Below are 25172 nucleotides of genomic sequence, written 5' to 3' on the forward strand. Positions count from 1 at the left end.
AATATTTTTACTGCGGCATACAATTTGGTACATCTGTGTGTGAAATTTCAATAATGCTTTCAAACATACGCATATAATTTTAATAGTCTATTTCCAGGCACTGTGAGAAAGTGTTTCTACACGACGGAAAAACAAAACATAACGAAAATAGCTCGGAAATACAGTATGGGTCTGATTTTCAAAATAAAACCCGCACTAAATTTGACCAAAATGGAGAATGACCCTAATGTGTGCATTCTGGGAAAATGTTTATAAAAATACCCATGACAAACGTAACTTATATGGTGGAGTTATGTAAAAAACGCTGACTCGTTAATTAATATGTCTGTACTTGGAATGGCGCTTTTTCTATACTTTTACTTTGAAAAAGCGATGAACCGGAAGTGTAAATTCTAGCGGAAACGACTTAGTATCATTATTGTTAACACGTGTGTCTGTCAAACGACGTACTTGTAGCTAAATTAATACCATATTACTTTTTTTAAAAAACGTTTCACTGTTATGAAGTCATAGTAAATAATACTTAAAAGTGTCACACGGCAACTGGAGACGAATGGAGTAACATTAGCTTCCCGATAAGCTAAGTCCACACAAAGAACGTAAGTAATAGTTATGAAATGTAATTACGTCAGTGTCACATAAACGCTACACTTTATTAGTCGATAGTATTTAATTCGAACAATGTGAACGTTGTCAACATGTGCAAATGGTGGTTAAACTCAACTGGAAACGTGACCATTATGTGATAAGCTATTGTTTTTATGTTGACAGTGCTTCCTGTGTCGCCATGGCTGATGCGTTCAGTGGCAACTCGGAGACGGTAATGCGGCGTCAGGTTGACGTCCAAGTGAAGAGTACCACTCCTCTGGAAAAGCTCGATGAGTTCTATCAGATCAATAAGACCTGCGACTTCATTTCTCAGAATCACTTTGAGAAGGTGACACGAGTATTTGCTTGAACATTCCCAGACAAAATGCACACAAACTTCACCGATGTGTTGTGGGCTACACTTTGAAGGTAGCCCTGCAGTTTCCTGATGACCTCCTGCACGATTCCACTTCAGTTGCAGCTGAGATTGAGAGAATAACTAAAACGAAAGTATTCGTTCTAGGAGATACATCCTACGGCAGGTAAGATCACCAAGGATTTTACATCCCAGCAAACACGAATGCCATTAAAATGGCTCATATTTGTTGGTTTGCTTAATAAAAGTGTATATTTTTGGTTTGGTCAGTTGCTGTGTGGACGAGGTGGCAGCGGAGCACGTTGGAGCCGACTGCATGGTGCACTACGGCCGGGCCTGCCTCAGCCCTTCCAAGAGGTTGCCGCTCATGTACATCTTTGACAGAGGACACATCGACGTGGAGAAGTGCACCTCGGCCTTCAGAGAACTGTACCCTGACACGCAAGCCTACGTACTGCTACTCTATGATGTCAGATACACACACGCCATTGGTAAGATCACACACACATTTCTACTGATTACCTCATTACGTCACCTCATTTACCTTCTTTTTAGGGCTGTAGTGATGCAATAATCTCAGGATACTATTCGGTACTTTCATAGTGTCTCGTATTTTATGGAAGCGCGTTTCCGCCACTGAAAGAAAAAAAAATATCCCAATGGTAAATCGAAATTACAAGATAAAAAGTCCTAATTACGAGCTAAATGTCGAAATGATGTGATACAAACTGTGCATGTGCCGCCTTCTTCGCTGGAGCCTTCATCAATGGCACCCGGCACATGCACAGGCTTACAAGTTCGACTTTTTACCTCGTTTCTACTTATCAGTTTTTTTATCTATACTTTTTATGTCTTTGTCTCATAATTTATACTTATCTCATAATTTAGACTTTACTATCTCATAATTATGACTCGTAATTTCTACTTTGATCAACTTTTATCTCATCATTTTGATTTTTAATCTCATAATTCTGACTTTCTTGCGTAATTTCTATTTATCGACTTTTTATCTCATAATTCTGACTTTCCTGTCTCATAATTATAACTTTCTCACATCATTTCTACTTTTTATCGACTTTTTATCTCATAATTTTGACTTTTAATCTCATAATTATGACTTTCTCATGTAATTTCTACTTTTAGCGACTCTTTATCTCATAATTATGACTTTCCTATCTTGTGATTATAACTTCCTCACATAATTTCTACTTTATCGACTTTTTATCTCATAATTTTTACTCTTTATCTTATAATTCTGACTTTCCTGTCTTGTAATAATGACTTATCACGTAATTTCTACTTTTTTATTGACTTTTTATTTCATAATTGACTTTTTATGTCATTGGTCTCATAATTATGACTTTCTCATGTAATTTCTACTTTTATCGACTTTTTATCTCATAATTATGACTTTCCTATCTCGTGATTATAACTTTCTCACTTAATTTCTACTTTTTATCAACTTTATCTCATAATTTTGGCTTTTTATCCAATAATTTTGACGTTTTCATCTTATAATTATGACTCTCCTATCTCGTAATTATGATTTATAATGTAATTTCTACTTTTTATTGACTTTTTATGTCATAATTCTGACTTTCCTATCTCGTAATTATAACTTTCTCACATAATTTCTACTTTTTAATCAACTTTTATCTCATAATTGTGACTTTTAATCTCATTATGACTTTCTCATATAATTTCTACTTTTTATCTCATTTTGACGTTTGATCTCATAATTATGACTTTCCTATCTCGTAATTCTAACTCTCACACAGTTTCTACTTTTTATCGACTTTTTATGTCATAATTTTGACTTTCCTATCTTGTGATTATAACTCTCACATAATTTCTACTTTATCGACTTTTTATCTCATAATTTTTACTCTTTATCTTATAATTCTGACTTTCCTGTCTCGTAATAATGACTTATCACATAATTTCTACTTTTTATTGACTTTTTATTTCATAATTGACTTATGTCATAATTCTGACTTTCCTATCTTGTAATTATAACTTTCTCACATAATTTCTACTTTTTATCAACTTTTTATCTCATACTTTTGACTTTTAATCTCATAATTATGATTTTCTCATGTAATTTCTACTTTTTATCTCATCATTTTGACGTTTGGTCTCATAATTATTATATTATATTATTATTATGTCTCATAATTCTAACTTTCTCACATAATTTCTACTTTTTATTGACTTTATCTCATAATTTTGACGTTTTGTCTCATAATTCTGACTTTCCTATCTTGTAATTATGACTCATAATTTCTACTTTTGATCAACTTTTTATCTCATAATTAAGACATTATCATGTATTTTCTCATTTTTATTGACTTTTTATGTCATTGTCTCATAATTAGGACTTTCCTATCTCGTAATAATGACTTATCATGTAATTTCTACCTTTTATTGTCTTTCTATTTGATCATTTTGACATTTTGTCTGTCTCATAATTACAACTCTCCTAATTTCTATTTTTTTCTCAACTTTTTATCTCATAATTTTGACTTGTAATCTCATAATTGTGACGTTTTATCTTCTAATTAGGACTATCTTGTTATTTCTACTTTTTATTGACTTTTTATTTCATAATTTAGACGTTTTATGTCTTTTGTCTCTCATAATCTCTCCTCATTTTGACTTTGTATCTCATCATGAATGGTTTCATTTCTTCCAAACATGCATACAGCATACATGGAATGCTTCATGTTCCAAATCCCTTTCCTTTCTATTGATCCTATCCTTTCTCCCCTGTTGATATCCACATCCTCCGTCTTCGGTGTTGTACTGTGAGTGGCGCTGAGTACGATACATGAGTTCCTCTTTATTGAGCTGGCCCTTGCAACAATTATATCGAGGTTATTGTTGTTGAATGTAGTCCTTCTAGCCGTGTTGGTCTGTCTTGTAGGGTGTGTCCTCCATTATTCTTGTTGTCATAGTAATATGTGTACGTATCCAGATCGCTGATATCTAAATGACCTCCATTTATTTTGATGTAGATTTGTGCTTTGAGTCTTTCCCTGCTTCCTCAGGTCTCGTGCTTTCCTAATGAGCGTTATCTATGCCTGTGTATGGAAGGTGTGTTTCTCCATGTGGAACTGTAATGTGTTAGACTACATTCCAGGCAATTGTAACCTGATTACCGTAACAACATTGGTGATGATGTGGTGGTTTTTCCTCAGATGGCGTTGTGACGATGTTGGGTGGAGACTATCCAAACCTTGTCACGTCACAACTTGCCGTGGAAGGCGAGCTGTGTTACGGCCTGAATAAAAGAGAACCAGACCAAGAACAGGACGGCAATCAGCTTTGTCACTTTGGACGGCAGTTCTGCCTGAAGAGTGGCCTGACCATTAAGGACTACGGCGTGTTCTACATCGGCCAAGAAGGAGCCACCCTACGGAACTTCATGATGACCTGGAACCGCTGCTGCTTCTCCTCCTTTGACCCCGCCACGTCGACGGGGAGGACCGAGTCGGCCGGCGTCAACCGCATGCTGATGAAGCGCTACTACGCTATAGAGAGGGCAAAGGATGCCAACGTGGTGGGCATCCTGGTGGGCACGCTGGGCGTGGCCAAGTACCTGTCCATAATCCAGCAGCTGAAGGAGACCATCCGCAAGGCGGGCAAGAAGACTTACATGTTCGCCATGGGGAAGCTCAACGTGGCCAAGCTAGCCAACTTCCTGGAAATTGACATTTTTGTTTTAATCGCTTGTCCCGAGAACTCGCTGTTGGACTCCGGTGAGTTTTACCGACCCGTGGTGACGCCGTTCGAGATGGAAGTGGCCTGCAACAGGAACAGGGAGTGGTCTGAGGAGTACGTCACAGACTTTCGACATCTTTTACCAGGTTGGTTACTGAAGGATCGCACATTCAGAGGTGAAGCACGCAAATTGAGTGATTTTGACGTCCATGGATGTTTTTATCTGTAGGTGGGCAAAGCCACGTGCCTTTGGCGGAGGGTCAAGAGGACTGCGACCAGACGGACGTATCTTTAATCACAGGAGCTCTGAGGAACTACAAGCTGGACCCAGAACCTGTCAACTCACAAAGCTCCTCAGTGGTCCTCAGGAACCAGACGCTGACTGTGGCCAACCCCAACTCAGCAGGTAGGCGTCATTCAAACCACTTCTACAGGCATAGAAGACATCACTGGATGGATTTAAAAAGTGGTTTATTGATTTGCACGGCCAAAAGTACATTTTCTTTCTTCTGTTTCTTTTCAGCATCGTTTCTGGCCCATCGGAGTTGGCGTGGCTTAGAGCAGAAGTTGGGGGAGACGCCTGTGCTGAAGGCTGTGCAAGGCAGGAGAGGCATCGCCATCGCCTATGAAGAAGAAGGAGCAGTTCCACGATAAAACAGTCAGTCACATACTATATTACTTGAAATTGCATTACAGTAGATCCCTGCCTATTGGGAATTAAAAAAAACAGCAGAAATGCGAGAAGTTTTGGACACCCCTGGATTTAGGGTATCAAAAATAGGCATTTTATGCATGCGTCTGTTATTCAAGTTTTTTCACCATTCGCAAAAAGCAGGGATCTGCTGTTATAGATTCGTGCAACTTACATTCGCGAACATCACTGGCCATTCGTAGAAACCTCCTCCACAAAAGCGGCAGGGAAGATGCCAGTGCTTCCGTTACAATGCCCCTCCAGCCAGTCCTGGTTGACTGTGGATTGGAAGACAAAAATGAATTTTGTCGTGCCTGCATCATTATAATGCAAAAGGAATTATTTGCTCTTACCTTTACAGATCAATGTGATTCTATCCCCTTGAGTAAAACTCAGATCTTCAGGATTGGACGACTCATAAGAATGAAGTGCCACCAAAGTCATCTCAGTGTTGTGTGTCCTTGCAGCAGTAAGCTACACAGCAAGTATACACACACACACAAACAATGCTGTATTTAAAGTACAGTGGAACCCGTTTGTCGACCCAACTCCAGTCCTGCTCCGCCGTGTTTTTCTTACTGCTAAAAGTACCCGCTTAAGCTGACATCCACATAAAATTTGAGACCCAAAGGGGTCATCAAATCAGTCCGCTTAGACCAGGGGTCTCAAACTCACGACCTGCAGACCCATGTTTTGTGAGTTACTCAGTGACCTTGACACAAAGTAGTAGTTGTGGTTGCGCTAACAATTATGTTAACTCTAAACACTTGACATTTAGCAACTTTTACAAAATAAGTACCACACCGCATGCCTTAACTTACTGCATTATGTGCCAGATATTTAAAAGGTTTTACCTTTCCCGCTAACTAATTATATTATGTGAAGCAATAATTCTGTTACTTTTTTTACTCATTTGCCCAAGACTGTATGAAAGCAGGGTCCAGCACAGTCAAAGCTATTTTGGCTTGAGTTAGCCAATCCAAGGGATGTCGACGTAAGCGGGTTCCACTGTATTTTTGTAGGAGCATGCGGAGTCCCATAAGGTGTACTCACGTCTCTGGTGTGACACCACAAGGTGAGGCGCCTGCTGCCAGCATGACTCCACACACTCGCCATGTCGGTGTCTTCATCGATGGCACTTTCTGCATCTGAAGTCAAACTGTAAAGAACTTCCGTTAGTACTCCCGTAGGCTTAGTCGTGGGGGGGGGGGGGGGGGGACGTGCACCATACCTCAACACGATGGACGAAGAAGAGAGGTTGAGTTTCTTGCTGATCTTGTCTGCCAGTGTTGCGTACGTGGAGCCGCTTGGTAGACACGCTGCAAAGTTGAACGCGTGGTAGACTTTGACAATACACAAGTTGTCAGCAGGCTGGGCTTCCTGAAAGTACGGAAGGACACAAATCTTCTGAAAGACACTTACTTTCTTATTGGACTGCGTACCAGGGATGTCCCGATCCGATCTCAACTTCACCGCGGACGTGTCTCGAGTGGCAATTAGCTTTGAGGCGCGTTACCAACGTTATACGGCAACCGGATTGGGACATCCCTACTGCGTACCTTTTGTTGCAAGTCTGCACTGCTGCTGTCACCACGAACAACACCTTTTGGATTAAAAAAAACAAGATGACTTGTACTTCATCAAATAAAAGGTTAATAATCATCATGTACCTTGTTTCCTTTCTGGCCTGGTCGGTGGTTCCCGATCTGGAGGTTCTGATATGTCCTGTTTTCCATTCAACAGAGGACAATGAATGATTGTTTGAAGGCTTCAATCTGCAAGCTTCTCACCTGCGTCTGCTTTGCGCCTAAGGACATTTCCAAATGTTCCAGGTAATTATAAGGAACAAGTCCCTTCTGTAACAAAAGAAAGATTCAGTATGAATGGCTTCATTGTACGTTTATGCGTGGTGGGCTTACTCTTCCGTTAAAGACCACCGAGGCCCAGTTGTCAGAACCTCTCTGCAGAACAAACACAACGTTGCCCGGGACTACAGCCAACTCGTCGCTCGTCTCGGGAATAAACTCATAGCGCACGATGTGGGGTTCACCTTCCAAAGTCCTTAAAAGAGGGGACAAGGTGAAATAAATAAGGTTTCTCATGACATCTCAAAGATCTACGTCCATGTTCTTGGTATGAAAATAACAAGGATCGACGTGTGTGACATACTTTTTACATAAAAACTGCAGATTTCATTTTCATCTAATGAAAGGAATATGAATTTATAGTTAAATTCCTCTTCATAAACATGCTGCTGCAGTCTAAAAACACCTGATCAGCTCTTGCTCATAAAATCAAGTGGAGCAACGTTCGAGCTAAGTTTTACACACCCTGGCAAAACAGTTTTACTGCTTAAAATCTACTTTATTTAATAATGTTAACATGACTTATAACACACTTGGACACGCGTGAGTCATTTTGGCTCAAATTATGCAGTGGTGATATTTCTGCAACATCTGATACCATGAGTGATAATGTCTTTCAAACGTTTACAGCCAATAGAATCAAAACTCTGTCTATTAATTTCAATTTGGCCAATACGCTTCTCCGAAATTGGGCGGTTTATAGGCCTATCGTAGTGAAAGTGTCATTAGTTTATGGGCCTATCATAGTGAAAGTGTCATTGTTTCTGGTGGAAATCATTTCTGTGTCAAACCATGATAAAATGATAAACCAAAATAAACATAAAAACGGGAGTTTGTTCATATACAAATGTTATGAATGGGAAAACGGCAAAGTTAAGACAATATTCTTAACCATAAAAATTCATTTTTGCACTGTTTTGTCCTGCTGTCTAGTGAGTTTTAGCAGTAGAAGATGAGTACTTGTTTTATGGATGTATTAATGAGCATAAACTCTATGCTGGGCTTGGCATGTTCATATCTTTCTGATTTGCCCGATTTCTAAAATACTTTTTGTTGAGCTGTTAGCTGTTGCGTTACGTAGAATTCTAACATGAGTCTAATGCAGGGGTGGGCAAACTGTCTGACTCATGGGCCACATAGGGTTAAAAATGCGACAAACGCGGCAAAATGTTGGGAGAAACCGTACCACAAGCTACCCAGCATGCCTTGCGGCGGGAAGATATGGGTGCTTTTATGCCCGTAGGGGGCTTTGCATGTTCTCCCCGTGCGTGCGTGGGTCTTCGCCGGGTACCCCGGTTTCCTCCCACATTCCAAAAACATGCATGTTAGGTTAATTGGCGACTCTAAATTGTCCATAGGGATGAATGTGAGCGTTTGTCTATATGTGCCCTGCGATTGGCTGGCGACCAGTCCAGGGTGTACCCCACCTCTCGCCCGAAGTCAGCTGGAATAGGCTCCAGCAAGGAATTTGGAACTGCCCGGTGGGCTGGTTTAAGATGCTTGTCGGGCCGCAGTTTGCCCACCCCTGGTCTACTGACAACAGCTGTATGATTGTTATTATTATTATTATTATTATTATTATTATTATTCCAGTAATAAAGCCAGAGTCTCTTTGCCATTAACTATAGTTGCAATTGTATGAGTGTAATGTATGAGTTGCAAAAATGGGTGAAATCATCCTTAATGAGAACAAAAACATACTAATTGCAGAAAATATGACTTCTATGTTGGATTTTAATCGAAATTGTAATCCTACCTCAGCACCTCAGGCTCCTTAGGAGCAGCAGGTCCCTTTTCAGACTGGGGGGGGGGAGAAATATGACAAGTTACCCAAACAGTAACATGCAGAAATGGTTAATTAAAAAGAAAAACAAAACCAAACCAAAAGACTTGAGACACAGTGCACATCACCGAAATAGTTTGACAAGTTGAAGAATTACAATGTTGAAGGTCTTTAAAGGGCAAGGAACCATATTTGGTCATTTTACTCTCATGAAACGTTAGTTCATGCACTGCCATCGTTTCCTCAGGTTTAGCCTTTCAGTGTGTGTCCCATCAATGGTTAACAAGTGTTGGTTCTGTATATTATACCTTACCTGTGGCTGCAAAGGGGCAAATCCAGAGAACTGATCCTGAGGGACAACAGAGGCCACCACCTTTAAAAAAAAAACAACAAAAACAACCCAGCTATGAATCCACCAGAGGGCGCTGTCAAGTCAATTCACACATCATTTTCCTTGACAGGACATAATGTGTAACTGGTGTTTTATGGCATACTGGTAATTATTTTTTTAATATATACAACTGCATTTTAAATGTGTTAAATAACAGAGGCATATTATAGAATACATGTAAAATAAAATAGACATTTTTAGTGCTTTTTATGGGTGAGTCCATTACAGTTGTCCCTCGCCACATTGCAGTATGAAAAACCATAATAGAGTGAAGTTGCGAAATTCAAACATATATAAATAAATAAATCACGCTGTTTTATGGTTGAATATTACCTATTAGTCAAAACTACGTATGCATATTTAAGCAAATTGTATGTATTTTTGGCCTATCTGGAGCATTTTCAAGCATAAAAATGTCTAAATGAACTAAACTACAAACAAGGTGCATTCTAACTGAATGTACTATTCTTCATTGGCCACTAGGTGTCAGTAATTGTTTGTTGAGACAAGCACCGGACTTGATCGCCTGAACAGCAGGCACAATAATAACACCACAATAATAATACGGGCTACTGTTGCGGCCATAACTCACGACAAGCAAAAACTCAACTCTGAACCGCCGACGTCACTTCCTGTCTTCCACACATTCGGAACACATTTATTGCGACACACATGAGCATGAGTTTTGTCTTAAATGGCTTATCTTCTCTAAAGTGCGAAGGTGACTATAGGGTTGTTATTTCATGTCTAGAGGGCTCTAATAATGTTAACCGTATTTAGAAAGTCACCAACAGCTTTTCGATGCGCCAACTACGGAAATATTTTATTTATGAATTAGGGCTCCTGCTTTGCAGAAATCCGCTTAATTCTCCGTGTTAAAGATTTGATGACACGGCGGACGTTACCTTGGCTTTTCCCAGGTAGTCCTTCTTCTCCAGCTCAGCAACGTAGTGCTTGTTTGGTCTGAACAGCACAGTGGAAGGAAACTCTACTGCTTTGAAAACTTTCTGTTTCTGGTGGTGACGTTTTATGTCAATAAAGAGAACACCGAGCTAAACCAATGAGTACTGTCACAATATCGCTGTTTCGTATTGATGGTAGTGATAACAGACCAGGATAGACTGCATAGCACGGTCCATGATGTTGAGCTTGGCGTCCGTCTTGTACTCAAGAGCCTTCACAAGGTTCTTCTGGGCTCTTTCCCACTGACCCAAGTGTGCCTCAGCCAGGGCCATGTTGTGCAGAACCTGCCAAAATTGAGAATATTACGAGACTTGTTCCAGAATTAGAATAGTTTACTGCACATTTAAAAGAACATTAGATCCTCACATAGTCACGATTCAACATTTGCTGTGTAACCGCACTTTGTATTAGTACTTGATGAACTTTTTAATTAACTGTATTATTAAAAATAATTTAATAATAATTTTAAATATATATAATATAAATATACTTTAATCATTTGTATTTTTTTAATTAATTGTATTATTAAAAATAATTTCAAATATATAAATATATTTTAATCATTTGTATTTTTTAAATTGTATTAAAATAATTTTAAATGCATAAATATATTTTAATCATTTGTATTTTTTTTAATTAATTGTATTAAAATAATTTTAAATGCATAAATATATTTTAATCATTTGTATTTTTTTAATTAATTGTATTAAAATAATTTTAAATACATTATATTTTAATCATTTGTATTTTTTAATTACCAGTATTTTTTAAAATTAATAAATTAAGTCAGTAATTTGTAAATATGTGATAATACAGGTCAAATGCACAGCAATACATTAACTCTAAAAAAGGCCACAATTTTGTTTATCTTTATGCAAATTATTATTATTTTTCATCATGCATTGAGATTTTACACTTTGTTGGGCGGTCCCTGAATGCACCATATTTGTGCCGAGTTGCCAAAGTTTGTTTGGCTACGGCAGCACTACCGTCATCAATCATCTCATTGTCATTCATTAGTGGCGAGTCCCGATACATTCTATACTTGAAACGTGTTCGAGTGTGTCAGCGAGTCGCAGATGACAAAACGAGACTTTATCGGCGTATCAGTTCCTAGCGTTCTCTTCACTATTTGCTGGTGGTCCTGGAAGGTAACCCGTCTGAGAAGCAGGGATCTAATGTAATGTACTTTTCCTTGCAGTGTACTTATTATACATTCTTCATGATTCTCATTGCTTTTCTGGTTCCTCGAGAGGCCTGCAGGGAGATACTGTGTAGCCGTCATCCAGGGTGTTTTACAGTAAACGCTACCGTCAGCCAATACAGGTTATTTTAAGGTTGACTGATATCACACGCATATTGCTTCATCTTAAATGAAGTAACTGATCCAAACATGACGCACTGACGTTGAAAAGGAGGTTTGTGCATCAAGCAATGCGTGAGTGACTCACCTCACATGCGTATAATTTGTATCTGAGACCGAGCACTTTGTAATCGATCAGCTGGTTGCCCCTGAGGGCCTTCAGGGAAAGTTGGAAATCACCGAGACTCTCCTCGAACCTTTAAAAGGCAACACATCAAGTTAAAAGTCACATCGAGGTGCATGTGGTTGGATGATGGCGGTTGGAAGCGTGCCTCTTCTTTTTGTAAAAGGTGATTCCTCTTTGAAAGAAGGCCACGGCCAGATGCTCGTCCTTGCTTATGCTGCAATCAAAGGCCTGACAACGACAAGTCCGAGTCACTTCCTCCACAAGAACAAATGAAAAATGGTGAGTTCCACTTCTTCTTTCTTAGTGACTTGCACTTTCGGATTACAGAATTTGGCAAAAGTTCCACACAAATCATTTTTCTCTGTCGCGTACAAAACAAACATCAGCTATGCAACGCTTTTAGGCAGCAAGTACCTTTTCAGCAGCATCCAGGTTTTGGTTTAGAAGCTGAAGACAACCGATGTTAAAGCAGATTTTGGAGTTGGGGTGTTCGATGGCCAAGAACATCTGGAGCGCTTCGGTCAAATCCTGTCTGTCCACACACGTTACGGCCTCATCCCACTGGCGCAGAGTGTCCAAAAAAGACATCGTATCGTCCCCGACTGCGATACAGTCGACTGGACTCTGTGGCACAGCAAATGAAGGAAGCTCCTCTGGTTTGTACCACAGAAAGCAGGAAGTGTGATGACATTCATTGCTGCACCACTCTTGCCTCATTATTGCAATTTCGAGCTTCTGACTGAATCATGAAATAATCTCATCCAATAAAAAAATACTTCCAATTAAAAAAAATCAATTTTCAAATTAATTCATCTTGATTAATCACTGTTTGGAACCAAGTCTGAAAAATGTCAATTTTTACGCTTATTTTATTAGCAGAAAGATAAATGACAGGATGCATTTGTGTTTATTATAAGCATTAACAGCTCCAAATGAACTAAAAATGGAAATCAGGCTAAAGGATACCACAGGTGCCTAACACTAGTAATAGCATAACATTTCAATCACACTGAGCAATGGGGGGTTCAAAGGTGCCACGTAATTTAAGTTTACTTGACGTGTTTTGTATGTTCTTTCAGGTATTTCCGATCACACTTCCGCATTAAGAGTTGCGAAGTTACCAAACTTGTTGGTTTTGTGTTTGTTTGTTTCGTCCACACATGCACGCATGACGACGTTGTTGTGATGTCCAGAGTGTCCATGAATGCACCTCGCTGTCTTGCGTCTAATGTGGTTCGGAGGACGAGGACAAGGACTATTGGCGCGTGTTGGAGTTGTGATGCAGTTTTAACAAAAGAGTGGCTGAAAATGTTAGTGTAGTTACGGAAATAAATTATTTACCGTTTGTCGAAGTACAAAAAAAAAACTGTATTCGTATTAGCAGTACTGGCCCTGTTTTGCTTGGTTTCAAATAGATATAAAAATGTGTAGTATCGCCCACCCCTAAAGAGCAGTAGAGCGTTCTTCTTTACTGCAAAATAAGAGCTTCCGGTTATTAAAAACTGTTTCTTCTATTAACATTCGGATGACTGGCATTAAACAGTAAATACATTTCTATTGCAATCAAACAAAATTAAGCAGTAGACTGGATGTGCACGAACCACAAAAGTAAATAATTGCTCTTACTTTGTAGGAAAAGTTACGCATTTCCGCTTTTCATCTGGCTCTATTTGCTAGCTAAATAAACATGGATCTGCTTCATTATCAGATTACGGATTTGAATGATACGTAAAGAGATGAAAAAGCAACATTATGCAAAAAAAAGGAACAATGGCGCCAAATACAAAGCCATTAATGAAGATTTGGTGCGTTTCGGTTGCTTTGTTAGCGCCGTGTAGCCTTTTGTGAGCGTGTTTACACATAGCTAGCCTTGCTGTGGGCTAATGCAAGCTAGCAAGATGGACCTTGGAACAATGTTGTACAACAATTTAAAAGATGTTACATGGAGTACGACGTCCTTGCCGTTAGATCAACTTGTCAGCGCTTATCGGTTGCCGCAAATTGTCAAGCTGGACAACGGTCAGTCACTTTAAAAGCCTCCCAGCTAACTTGAGTGTCTAGCTAGCTACTAACCTTCCTAGAAGTGTCGTGGTAAGCTGATTAGAGTTAGTGTCTGGACTGTGGCGTGATTGTATTTCACGTTTTATTTGCTTTATAAACTATTTCGTTGACGTACAAACTCATCTCATATCACACAGCCCTGTTAACAAGGCGTTACTATTGTGGAACACGATAAGAATGTGCATATCAGTGTGTGTGCAGATCTTCCAGGAATCATTATTCTGATTTGCGCTATTGTTGTAAATTCTACTTGCAAAGTTGGTATAAACGTGCAGTAGTTGGCAATAAAACAGAACAAGAACAATTTAAATAGCTCAATGATGCTTTGAGCTATTTAAATGTAAATGAATTTAAATGCCGCTGAAAAGGTACTTGCTGGCAAATAACTGTCTAAAAGCGTCGCATAGCTGATGTTTGTTTATTACTACAAATGGTCGCCGTTTTTAAAATTAATACATTATGTATTTACATCAATTGTTAATTTAGCCAAATATCCATCCCTAATTTGTAAAAAGGCAGTCTTGGAGTTAAATATTAAGTACAATAATATGCTGTAAATATTTTTCCTCAAACAATAGCTCCCAATTAAGATAATGCTAATAACACCATTGCATCTAGTATTTATTGTAATATGGCCTCCATCACTTACTGTCACTGCCACTGATATTCTGAGTGGACACAGTTTTGTCCCCATCTTAGTAAGCACCATGAAGTTGCCAAGAACTGTGTGGGAAAACAATTGGCCTTTCGGAGTAAATGATTAGTGTTTTTCCTATTTCAGGCCAGCTGGTGGAAGGGCTCAGAGACAATGACTACCTCTTGATTCATTCCTGTCGTCAGTGGACAACCATTACTGCTCACAGTCTCGAGGAAGGACATTACGTGATTGGACCGAAAATAGAGATCCCTGTTCATTATGAGGGTAAGCGGTTATTAGGGGTGTAACGGTACATGCACACTACTCCTAATCAGGTTTTTTGTTTCGGTATAGGGGTGTACTCTTCCCCGCACAGTACACATTAAAAGTGAGGGACAGGTAGTGTGCCTTGTCGTTACGCGTCTACTTGCTAAACAAATACAGTGCACAACAGCCTTTGGTTAGTGGGAGTCATAGTTACCGATAGTGCCAAGGAGAAACCAGAGATTGAAAGCACATATCACCTTCCTCAGTGAGTGCTGAATGGATGGATGGATATTTTGTGGTTGACTATGGCCTATTAGCAACAAAAAAAGCATATTTAACCCAAATTACGCATCCTTTACCTAAATTAATCATTTTCAAGCATAAAAATGTTGAAACGATCAAAAATACAAATAAGATTCATTCAGACATGTGATATGTAGTATTCCACACTAGTCAGTGTTACACTGAGACAATAGCCACTGCAGGAAGTACTGTCCAGAAACGGGAGGAAAAAAAAGGAAGAACAAGAAGGAACTATCCCAATGCTAACATGTGTGAGTCTTTATTATGCATTTTATCGCTTATTATGTCTATATTGGTTAATATGAATGTATAGGTGACTATAGGGGTGTCATTTCATGTCTAGAGGGGTCTAATAATGTTATAAAAACGTATTTAAAAAGTAGTAAACAGGTTTTTTTTATGCTTTAACTACGAAAATTTTAAATTTAGAAATAAGGAACGCTACCTTGCGGAAACTCACTTATCACGGTCGGGTGTGGAACCAATTAACCGTGACAAATGAGGGATTACTGTACAGTGGATTGTTTTAGCATCTTTTTAGTGTACAAATGTATCAAAGTGGCCCCCGCATCCTTCAATTTGTCTGTGTGCTACATCAGTATTTTTATTTTGAGAATTTAATTTATTGGAGAATGACCTGCCACCAGTTTGCAGTTTTTTGTTGCAGTTTAAACAAAAGCACAAACACAAAAGCTAAGCAGTTTTACCTTTTACATTTTGTTCCCCGACTGTACCCAAAATGAACCCAACTGTGACCTTACAACCGAGGTACGTACAGAACCGTGGTTAAGGTGTACCGTTGCACCCCTACTAGTTATACATAGACGCTTGCTTTATAGTGGCTTCAGTATCCCCCAGTCATGTCCTCACAGTGAAGCGTCATTGCGTTCAATATGACATGTTTGCCTTGCTGCAGGTCAATTTAAGCTACTGGAGCAGGATCGAGACGTCAAAGAGCCGGTGCAATACTTCAACAGTGTGGAGGAGGTGGCCAAAGCGTTCCCCGAGAGGGTTTACGTCATGGAAGAAATCACATTCAATGTTAAGGTATGGCTAATATATTGCAAGTGTTTGGTGCACTGGTTGCGTAAGGAATGAAAACAAGCACGTTTCAGGCTCCCAAGCGTGAAGTTGCTTTTGATGCACCACACGCTCCCACGCAGCCTTAACTGGTCACACCAGTAAGTGATGTTTTGGGTAGTCAAACCAGTAAACCAGTGCAATTAGTTGTCAAAGCAGACTCATTTCAGTGGATCTCAAGATAAACTGACCAACTTTCCTTAATAATGTTTATTATTGTGGTTGTACTTTGCTGTTATGTACAACAGGCTATTAAATGGATGGTTACATGTATATTTCATGTGTATGCAACACCAGCTCAAGCCATTCAAGGATCTTTCATAGAGAGCAGGTCTCTATATTTGTTATTTATTTATGGTGGTGTCATTTCTACTTCAATGTGGTCACACATTTCTTCCTCACAGATCGTCTGAGGAGTGGTCGTACTATTTTGTTTTTCTGTTGCTTCCTATTATGGATGTTTGGTCTAGCTGTGAATACTTATTTTAATGGGTGTTGTGTGTAGAATTTTGAGGGGGGTAAAAATAATACATTATATAATGATGATCATATAATAAGGCCATAACATGTTACGTTACGCTGGGCATACTTTGCAGATGCACTTTTTAACTGTAGGGAAGCGGTCGCTTTACACCTGCCTTAGCTTGGCTGCGTGTGTGCATGTGTACGTGATAATTAAAGATGGTATCATGCGATTTCTTCCAGATGGCTTCAGGGGAATGCAATGAAGACACTGAAGTTTATAATATAACACTAAGCACTGGCGACGAGCTGACACTAATGGGCCAAGCTGAGATCCTCTACGCCAAGACCTCCAAAGAAAAATCGAGATTTAACACCATTTTCAAGAAGATCGGCAAGCTAAACTCCATCAGCAAGATGGGTCGGGGCAAGATGCCCTGCTTGATTTGCATGAACCATCGCACCAACGAGAGCATCAGCTTACCTTTCCAGTGCAAAGGCCGCTTCAGCACCTGCAGTCCGCTTGAGCTCCAGATGCAGGACGGCGAGCACACCATCCGGAACATCGTGGAGAAAACCCGGCTGCCGGTGAACGTCACGGTGCCCAGCAGTCCGCCTCGCAACCAGCATGACCTCCACCTCATCCGAGAGGGCCATCGCTACAAGTTGGTCAACATCCAGACCAAGACTGTGGTTGTGTGCTGCGTTCTGCGAAGCAACAAAATAATCCCCATCCACTTCCCCTTCCATACGGCTCTGCCTCGATTTATTATCCCCGAGGAGCTCCTGCAAGGAGAGTTGTGGCTGGACACCATGGTGCATCGCTGGTTCTCCTTCTGCCAGGAGCAGTTTGACATTGACGACTATTCCCGTGCGGTTCGGGACGTGCGGACAGACTGGAACGACGAGGGGAAGAGCCCGAAAAAGCAGAGCAGCGGGAACGGTAATTGCTGCGGCGGCGGAACCTCGAACGGATGTCCGAACAGCATGCAGATTCCCAGCTCTTTAACGTACGCCCGGGATGAACTGACACAGTCCTTCCACCGACTCTCTGTGTGCGTTTACGGTAGCAACCTGCATGGTAACAGTGAGGTCAACCTGCATGGATGCATGACCCTGTGTGGCGACTGGGCCCTTCTGCCCTCGGACAGCGTTCCAGTGGACTCGGCGGAAAATGAACACTTTCTTCCCGAAATGTTGGACTGCCCGAACCAGCAAGCATCAATCAAGTCTGATGTTCCCTATGAGGAGCTGTGGTTGGATCACCTGAGAAGCCAGTCTTCTTTAACCGAGGGAATCCGAGGTCTCAACAACGGCTGCGCTACAACCGCAGCGAGCCTGTCTTACCCGGTCACGAGTCCTCTCGCATCACTTCCGACTCAGGATGTGTCCCTCACACCGCCGCCAGTCCCACCCAAATCCGAAGCTGTGAGTATCACCTGTCTTCACTTTACTCAGTCTTCCTCCTTACAATATCGGAACAGTCGAAAACCCATTAAGTCGACATCAATACATCAACATACAATATGAGACCTGAAGGGGTCATTTGTATGAAAAATAGGGCCGTTTATGTTGACGTATCAGTGTTTCCCACAAGACCGCAATCTATGTGGCATTGGCGGGTTGGTGGTGTGATTACGTCATCTAATTTCCATAAATGGCCGCCGTAGGAGCGAGAAATAATGACAGTAAAAAATGTGAAAAGCACAAGAATATGTTTGGCACTACAAATTAACTTTCTTCTGTCGCTTTTTTTTCGTCTTTTTTTTTTTTTTTTTTTGAATCCCAGAAACAAGACCGAGCCACCTATGAGTACGTTGAGCACGCTAAGAGCGATATGTGCTGACATGTCAGTCTGGTAGAAAGCCCAGAATTTTTACATCTTTTGATTGATGTTTTTCGTGAAGCATTAAGATTTCGGACTTCGTTCAGCAGTCCTTGAACGCACCCCATTTAAAAGTGAAACCTATACATAACTTTCTCCGACTCTGCCCCCGCTTAATAAATCCACCAAACAGAAGACAAACTGCTGGGTCTCGTCACTCGTCACTTTTTGAAAAAGAGTATCTTGAGGGGTCTGATTACTCGCTAACAGTCGCCAAGTTGTCGGAGTCCTCCTGCTACATCTTGTTCTCTGGCGGACAACTTAACAAGCCGAGCTACACACAGTCCCTTTATAAAGTGATTATGATCGAGGGCAAAACAGGTTGCACCAAATCTATTTGTGGTGGTCTGCCACAAGTAAATGAATGTGTGGGAAACACTGAGTAACGTTAGCTTCAAGGAGATTTGTGGTTATGTCAAAAATCAAAAACAAGGGAAGAAGAGTGGGAGAGGAAACAGGAAAGGAACTGCCACTTACCTTCAAAGTTACAGCATAGAGCCCAAGATTCTTTCTTCTTTCGTGGTGGACTTCTCCGTTGTGGAAAGGGAAATGGAAGAATGGCTAACAAAATGCACCTTTTTAAATTTTGATGTCAGATAAGATGTCAACAAACTGCTGGGGGTTAAAAACTATCCTTTATTATCGCTCACTCTCAAGTATTTATTTCATGAAAAGACACTAAAAATAGCATGAGAAATGTATCAACCTGTTCTCCAGTCAACCACCGTTCCCTTGTGGTACTGCCAGTTTAAAAGCCAGGCCATACCTTTCCAGGTGAAAGAAGAATGCCGATTGTTGAACGCCCCGCCAATTCCGCCACGAAGTCTTAAACAGATGCCATCGGTACCGATTCTGTCAAAGCCTCGCCAGAAAGATACCCGCTCGCCAAGTCCAACCCTCTCCTATTACTCATCTGGGCTCCACAGCATGTAAGTAATACGCATGATAAGTACTCTTACACATGGTCTGGGATGTGTTGGATCAAATAAGGTTACATATATGACAGTTGTCCTTGCCAAGTGATGTTTTGTTTTGGTCAACCACGCCCAACAATAGTTTCTCCAGTTCTTTAATGGTCTCACTGCCCTCGGTCAAGAACATGAACACCATTCATTTTGAAACACAGGTCAACAACTAGGCCGAACACATTCCATTCTGCCGTTTTGAAATAGTTTTTCCCCTGATTAAATCATTTAAATGGAATAAATCCTTTGCAGGATCAAACCGTTGTCATGATAGACCCTTTCCCAATTGTACAGGCTATATTTTAACTATAACTAACTATTTTAACTAACGTGATCTTGTCCTTTCGGCCACTGTCCAAAGCTCATGACCATAGGTGGGGGTAAGTTGGGAGCTTTGCCTTTCGCCTCAGCTCCCTCTTCACCACTACGAACCGCTGCAGAAGATGGGAAACATGATTCCCTTTATTGACTGGAGTACTCATGAGTGAGTCACTTACTGAAGTGAATCGAGTGCTCCATCATTCACTTGAGTCACCCATCACAGAGTACATGTGCAGAAACTCACGTGCCCAATTCGAGTCTTTGTTGCGCACAGATTTAAAAAAAAAAACAACTACTAGTTTGATACATCTCTAGTTTGAACCCTTACGCCATCTGCAGTCATGCACGTTATCAGCTTTTTTATTTTTATTTAACTGTGTTACAAACCTTTTTAGTCACATTTTTGAAATCCAGAACGCTACTGGTGAATTATGAAGCGTTTTGGCACAGTAATGGGGAAAAATGTACACACACACACACACACACACACACACACACTCATCATACATCCCAATTTTTCCCCATAAATCATTTAAACTTCCAACGTACTCAAAACGATGTCGTCAGATCAGTGCCAAAATCAGCGTGCGTAAAAACCACTCTTCTCAAACTTGCAGTCTCTGAATAACCGCTCCCTGCTGGTACCTGTTGTGCGGTCACTCCGTGTCTTCTGCCTGCTCGGCGTTGCAGAGTTTTGGCGGGCATTGAATAGATGGCCACCAAAACTCAGCAACGCCGAGTACGTAGACTGCAGAGGGAGCAGCGGCGAGCTGTTATGCAGAGGCCACGAGTGCAAGGAGTGTGGTCTTTATGCGCGCTCATTTTGGCAATCATACAGTCCATCATGTTCAGTATTTTAACCCTTTATTAATACTAATTAATTACGTGCAGTCAACCTGTTCCTTGAACCGGCATCATCATCTGCTGAAAAGAATGTAAGTCACATGATGGGGTCGGCAAAAAGATGCGACTAAACTGTCATTTGTTTCCATCAGTAGTGGAGCATCAGAGCAAGAGGTGTCTGATCCGAAAAGCAGCTCGTGTTACCCGTGCAACTGGACCCAGCTCACCGGCGGTGAGCCCAACGCCATCTCGCCGAGCGGGAGCTTGTCCTCCAGGTTGTCTTGGCCAAATAACTTCAGCGGAACAGAAAGTCATGCTTTGGATGACTTTCTCCCCGCCGGCTGCCGCAGTTACTACAGTTATCCCAGGAAGAGGTCCACGAGCAACCCCAAAACCTGCAGCCTTGTGGAGTTTGACGCGCGCAGCAGTAAAAGCCTCAGCCTGCGGAGCGTGTCTCGGAGTCGCTCCTGCACCAAATCGTCCAGCTATAATTCAGAAATGTACAAAGATAGAGCCATTGAAGAATGCAACACCAAGCAGAGCCTCTCCTGCCCTATTTTACCCCCAAGAACAGCAAAGTCCAACAGCAGTAAGAAGAGCCCAGAAACAACATCTGGACCAGCCTCTGGCAGCGAGCAGGACTCCTCAACTACACAAGACCTAATAAGCTCCACCTCCAAGCATCAGTGGCAGCCCCCGCCTAGCCTGGCCGGCCTCTCTATTGAGGAGGTGTCCAAGTCCCTGCGCTTTATCGGCCTGCCCGACGACGTCGTCTTCGTTTTTACCTCTGAGAAGATAGACGGGAACTTGTTGATGCAGCTCACAGAGGAGATTCTCTCTGAGGACTTCAAACTCAGCAAACTGCAGGTGAAGAAACTCATGCAGTTCATTAACGGATGGAGACCGAAGATATGACACAAGACCCTCATGCCTTCAGTGTACGGATGTCATACTACAGTAGATCCCCGTTATTCTATGCTCATAGAATGTTCATGCTCTTCTCATACCCTACTTTGAATTTTAAATGCAGTTTTACACATGAAGAAACAGTGACAGGCATAAAGTATACATCACGTCTTGTCAAAGCATCTTTCTGCTGGAAGAGGAGTCAATTGATTTGTGAGCCAGATCTGCTGGATTCATAGCTACAGCACTGTCCCCTGCAGATAGCGCCGTCAAACTACTTTCTATTTAAATACCATCAAAAACCCAAACTGAATAAGCGGGGATCTACTGTAAATGCTATGCACCCCCTCTTCCATAGACTACTTCCTGGTCACTGCATGGTGAGGGAACACATCTTGCCCTTTAAATGTGGGACTGCTATTTGCTAACCAGATAGAATCATTTCGCACTTTTAATGACTTTGTTTGTATTTGTTATGTCAGCTACTTTGTTCTATTCTTGTCACCTGCACATTGAAGCCAAGTAAAATAGGGAACAAACCAAAGGAGATTAGACTGCGGGGTTATTGTATTATTGCGACCCTTTCAGGTTGTCATTGTCACAAAAGGGCTCGACTTTCAGCTCCCCCCCTTTAAACCGACAGTACAGGGGGCAGCGTGTTGCTATGGTACCTGCTACGCGACGCTTGTATCAATGTACGCATGCTATATATCCACGTAACCAAACCACTTTCAGGAAAACAGAAGACAAATCAAACTACAAGCACTTAAATGGGCAAATGTCAAAACAAGCGTGCAGTCAGCAACCATCATATCATGAATAATTTCATAAAACAAAACACTAAGACATCCTTTGAAAGATAACACTAAGCTCTTCCAATGGTACGTGCATCATTGGTCTACCGTTAAAACTCACTGAGTAGTAAAGATAAGTACATTTCCACTTTTCCAGTAACCATCAGAGGCTTTACTTTGATACCAAAATCATCCATGTAAACAAACATCTGATTTTGGATTATGTCTTTCTAGCAAAACGCATCATGTATCGATTCACAAACCACCTCGTTCACCGCCAAATGTTGACTATCCTGAATTGTGCTGCTTTTTGCCGTTAAAACGCGACACTAACCAGTTCTTTCTCCCGACTAAAGTAACACTTTTAACAGAAGACGAGTCAGGTGACGCGTGAAAGGCCCGTTGTCATGGGAACAATCAACGCTTTAACGGTCAACATGAGAATGAAAGTTGCTGCCTTGAAGAACAACTGAAGGAAATTAAGAGAATAAGCTCTTTGCTCTAACGGTAAAATATAAAAAAAATCACGTCCCATTTCCGCAAGTCAACCACTGCCATCAAACTAATTGTGCCTTTTTGTCTCCGTGTCCAACTGGAACTTGTACAAACATCCAACATGCATCACGCACTTTTACTGCAGTAAAGCTCATCAAATATGATCAACTGATAAAACACACGTAAATGCACTACACTAAAACGGTACTAATTTGTTGTCGGTACGTACCTGAAGCCTGTCCTGGAAGGCCTTAAAAATGCACACGTCGTTTTGGCTAAACATTTGTATTGTGCAAGTATTACATTCATATTAAAATACACACACTGTGTAGTTCGGTGTATTTTTAAGAAGATTATGGCCACAAAAATAGTGAAATTGTGAGACAGTGAGAATGAAGTGGGAATATTACAAGAAAAAAAAGCTGTGGTCGTAATACTCCTTTGTAATTTAGCTGCACAGTGAAGGACGGTTTTGCTGAAATGAAATATCGGCTTGTAGTACGTAGTTTTTGCTGTATATTTATGCAGTTTGTTGCCTCTTTAACTATGCAGTGTTGTTGTTGCGTATGAAAAGAACGTGGCTGATAAATGAAGGTGCCTCCACATTTATACCACATTTGTTGCCCGTTTCTCCCCCCCCCCCGTCCTGAAATGTTACATGCTTATTTGGACTTTTCTAATATGCAATTGTATTTTTTAAGAAAGTGATTACTAATGTCAAATATTTTTTTAATTGAGAAAAGCTTATGTTCCTTTTTTGTAAAAATGATTTCTTTCTCATTTTTGTAAGCCCACACACACACACAACGTAAAGTAATGCTCAGCCACGTGATTGACATGGACATAATTCCTTGTACGTATGTACTTTGGCAGGTAACATGATGCTTACGTGTTCTATGCAACAGCCATGGTTCCCCAAGGAGAACACGTGGAGGAGCAAACAATATACTGTGTTACCATATGCACATGAGTATTACATACTGTATATATTAAAGAATGTACATGCCAAAGAAATTCTTTCAAATGAGTCATTTTACTTGAATAACGATGTATGGACTGAACACACCATCATGCGCATTGGAGAGCAAAGGGGAGGGAAATAAGGGCTACTGTTGACCTTTTAACTGATTCAATGAATTAAGAGGATGATTGTGTTCAAATGTCTTTACAAAGAAAGTCGGTGTACTGAACCATCAAACAAAAAGGATACGGGGGCTCAGCTTTGTGTTGCTAGTATTAATGTGTCAAGGTGACCAGGTAGCAAGGTGAAGAAGCCACTGTTAGCTGCTGAACATTTATTTTTAACCATGACAACAATTTAAACACTTCCTTCAAAATAGTGCAATCATTTCCCAAATTCTACTAAAATCCTATTTGTAATTTATTACTTATTTCATTCATTGTTTGCAGGTTAATCGCTGTAAAGTCAGCATGTGTGATGTGTTGTTGTGACCTACTGTGTATCAGAACCACGGCTCCCAGCCGGCCCACACTCTGCCAAGCACGTTCTGGTCTGTGGCCTGGTCCAGCAGACAGTCCACCTGCTTCTCCACAGACAGACCTGCAGGCGGCAGCTCTGCACGAATGTTGTGCTCCGCCGTCCCCAAGGCGACCGACTGCAACCCCTGAAAGGCGGAGTCCTTCTCAAAGCCGAGCTTCAGCTCCTCGCTGTCCGAAAATAGAACACATCTGATCACACCCGAGTACGACAACAAAGTAAGACCTTAAAGTAAAGACAATCACACACACACTCCCTTTCGACTCGCATAAAAAAAGGGCAGACTTGGACCTGCATACGAGTCTTTTAACCAGGGGTGTCCAAAAGTGCGGCCTGGGGGCCATTTGCAGCCCACGGCTGTTTTTTTATCGGCCTGTGGCACATTCTAAAAATAGAATTTACCAAGAAAACTAAAAGAATGGAAAAATCTGCAGTAATTTTACAAGAATAAAGCCAAACTATTACGAGAAAAAATACGTACTCCAACAACAACAAAAAAGTCATTTTAGTAGCATAAATTTGACCTATTAAAGACAGATGTTAATTTAAGTCGTAATATTGTGAAAAACAAACTAAACAATGACTAAAGATGTCATTTTGGGGAAATTAGGTTGTGAAAAATTATAACATTATGAGAATAATGTCAAAATATGTCAAGTCATAATTAGAACAGGAAAATTTACAAGAAGAAAGTTGAAAAATAGTTGGTAAATTATTTTTAAAAACCCCAGCAGAAATGACAAATAAAAACTCTTTTACGAGAATAAAGTCAAAATATTAAGAGAGAG

General features: G+C 40.7%; 4 protein-coding genes across 10 annotated transcripts in view; 2 read left to right on the forward strand and 2 right to left on the reverse strand.

Moving 5' to 3' along the window:
• Positions 1-405: 405 nt before the first annotated feature.
• Positions 406-6566, forward strand: dph2 (diphthamide biosynthesis 2). Its single transcript, XM_054766444.1, has 8 exons — positions 406-599; positions 772-937; positions 1018-1130; positions 1235-1455; positions 4162-4830; positions 4914-5090; positions 5208-5342; positions 5737-6566. The coding sequence occupies exons 2-7, from the start codon at positions 788-790 to the stop codon at positions 5336-5338; spliced, it is 1461 nt and encodes a 486-aa protein (XP_054622419.1). The 5' UTR covers positions 406-599; positions 772-787; the 3' UTR covers positions 5339-5342; positions 5737-6566.
• Positions 5145-12516, reverse strand: ncf2 (neutrophil cytosolic factor 2). Of its 2 annotated transcripts, none has more exons than XM_054766442.1 (16): positions 12282-12516; positions 12013-12122; positions 11829-11937; positions 10527-10661; positions 10320-10427; positions 9337-9396; positions 8997-9040; positions 7295-7436; positions 7166-7231; positions 7046-7100; positions 6935-6978; positions 6607-6755; positions 6429-6534; positions 5729-5849; positions 5551-5653; positions 5145-5307 (listed from the first exon to the last, which is right to left on the reverse strand). In XM_054766442.1, exons 1-15 carry the CDS (start codon positions 12453-12455, stop codon positions 5562-5564), a joined length of 1515 nt encoding a protein of 504 aa, XP_054622417.1. In that variant the 5' UTR covers positions 12456-12516; the 3' UTR covers positions 5145-5307; positions 5551-5561. The 2 variants fall into 2 exon arrangements, with proteins under 2 accessions (XP_054622417.1, XP_054622418.1); XM_054766443.1 differs by having other exon boundaries at positions 12013-12095; positions 12282-12515.
• garem (GRB2 associated, regulator of MAPK1) lies at positions 11082-23900 on the forward strand. Of its 3 annotated transcripts, none has more exons than XM_054766441.1 (6): positions 11082-12146; positions 14710-14850; positions 16052-16182; positions 16921-18105; positions 19337-19491; positions 20844-23900. In XM_054766441.1, the coding sequence occupies exons 1-6, from the start codon at positions 12137-12139 to the stop codon at positions 21604-21606; spliced, it is 2385 nt and encodes a 794-aa protein (XP_054622416.1). In that variant the 5' UTR covers positions 11082-12136; the 3' UTR covers positions 21607-23900. The 3 variants fall into 3 exon arrangements, with proteins under 3 accessions (XP_054622416.1, XP_054622414.1, XP_054622415.1); XM_054766439.1 differs by lacking the exon at positions 11082-12146 and adding an exon at positions 13504-13886; XM_054766440.1 differs by lacking the exon at positions 11082-12146 and adding an exon at positions 13504-13886 and having other exon boundaries at positions 20847-23900.
• Positions 12021-25172, reverse strand: part of prkdc (protein kinase, DNA-activated, catalytic subunit) — a 77797-nt gene continuing 64645 nt past the window's right edge. For 2 of the 4 annotated variants that reach the window (XM_054766437.1, XM_054766434.1), the window contains exon 86: positions 23901-24554. In XM_054766437.1, coding sequence (XP_054622412.1) covers positions 24350-24554 — 205 coding nt within the window. In that variant the 3' untranslated portion in view covers positions 23901-24349. The other 2 variants (XM_054766435.1, XM_054766436.1) reach the window with 2 other exon arrangements.

This window comes from Dunckerocampus dactyliophorus, chromosome 21, assembly GCF_027744805.1.
Source record: "Dunckerocampus dactyliophorus isolate RoL2022-P2 chromosome 21, RoL_Ddac_1.1, whole genome shotgun sequence".
Lineage (NCBI taxonomy): Eukaryota > Metazoa > Chordata > Actinopteri > Syngnathiformes > Syngnathidae > Dunckerocampus > Dunckerocampus dactyliophorus.

Bases quoted from the DNA above. Each gene is read 5' to 3' on its own strand.
- dph2 (XM_054766444.1), top strand. From the start codon at position 788: ATGGCTGATGCGTTCAGTGGCAACTCGGAGACGGTAATGCGGCGTCAG. The intron at 4,831-4,913 runs GTTGGTTACTGA...TTTTATCTGTAG, and splicing joins CTTTCGACATCTTTTACCAG to GTGGGCAAAGCCACGTGCCT. The intron at 5,091-5,207 runs GTAGGCGTCATT...GTTTCTTTTCAG, and splicing joins GGCCAACCCCAACTCAGCAG to CATCGTTTCTGGCCCATCGG.
- ncf2 (XM_054766442.1), bottom strand. From the start codon at position 12,455: ATGTCTTTTTTGGACACTCTGCGCCAGTGGGATGAGGCCGTAACGTGT. The intron at 10,662-11,828 runs GTGAGTCACTCA...CAATTTTGGCAG, and splicing joins ACAAATTATACGCATGTGAG to GTTCTGCACAACATGGCCCT. The intron at 9,397-10,319 runs GTAACGTCCGCC...TTTTTTTTAAAG, and splicing joins ACTACCTGGGAAAAGCCAAG to GTGGTGGCCTCTGTTGTCCC.
- garem (XM_054766439.1), top strand. From the start codon at position 13,751: ATGCAAGCTAGCAAGATGGACCTTGGAACAATGTTGTACAACAATTTA. The intron at 13,887-14,709 runs GTCAGTCACTTT...TTCCTATTTCAG, and splicing joins AATTGTCAAGCTGGACAACG to GCCAGCTGGTGGAAGGGCTC. The intron at 14,851-16,051 runs GTAAGCGGTTAT...GCCTTGCTGCAG, and splicing joins GATCCCTGTTCATTATGAGG to GTCAATTTAAGCTACTGGAG.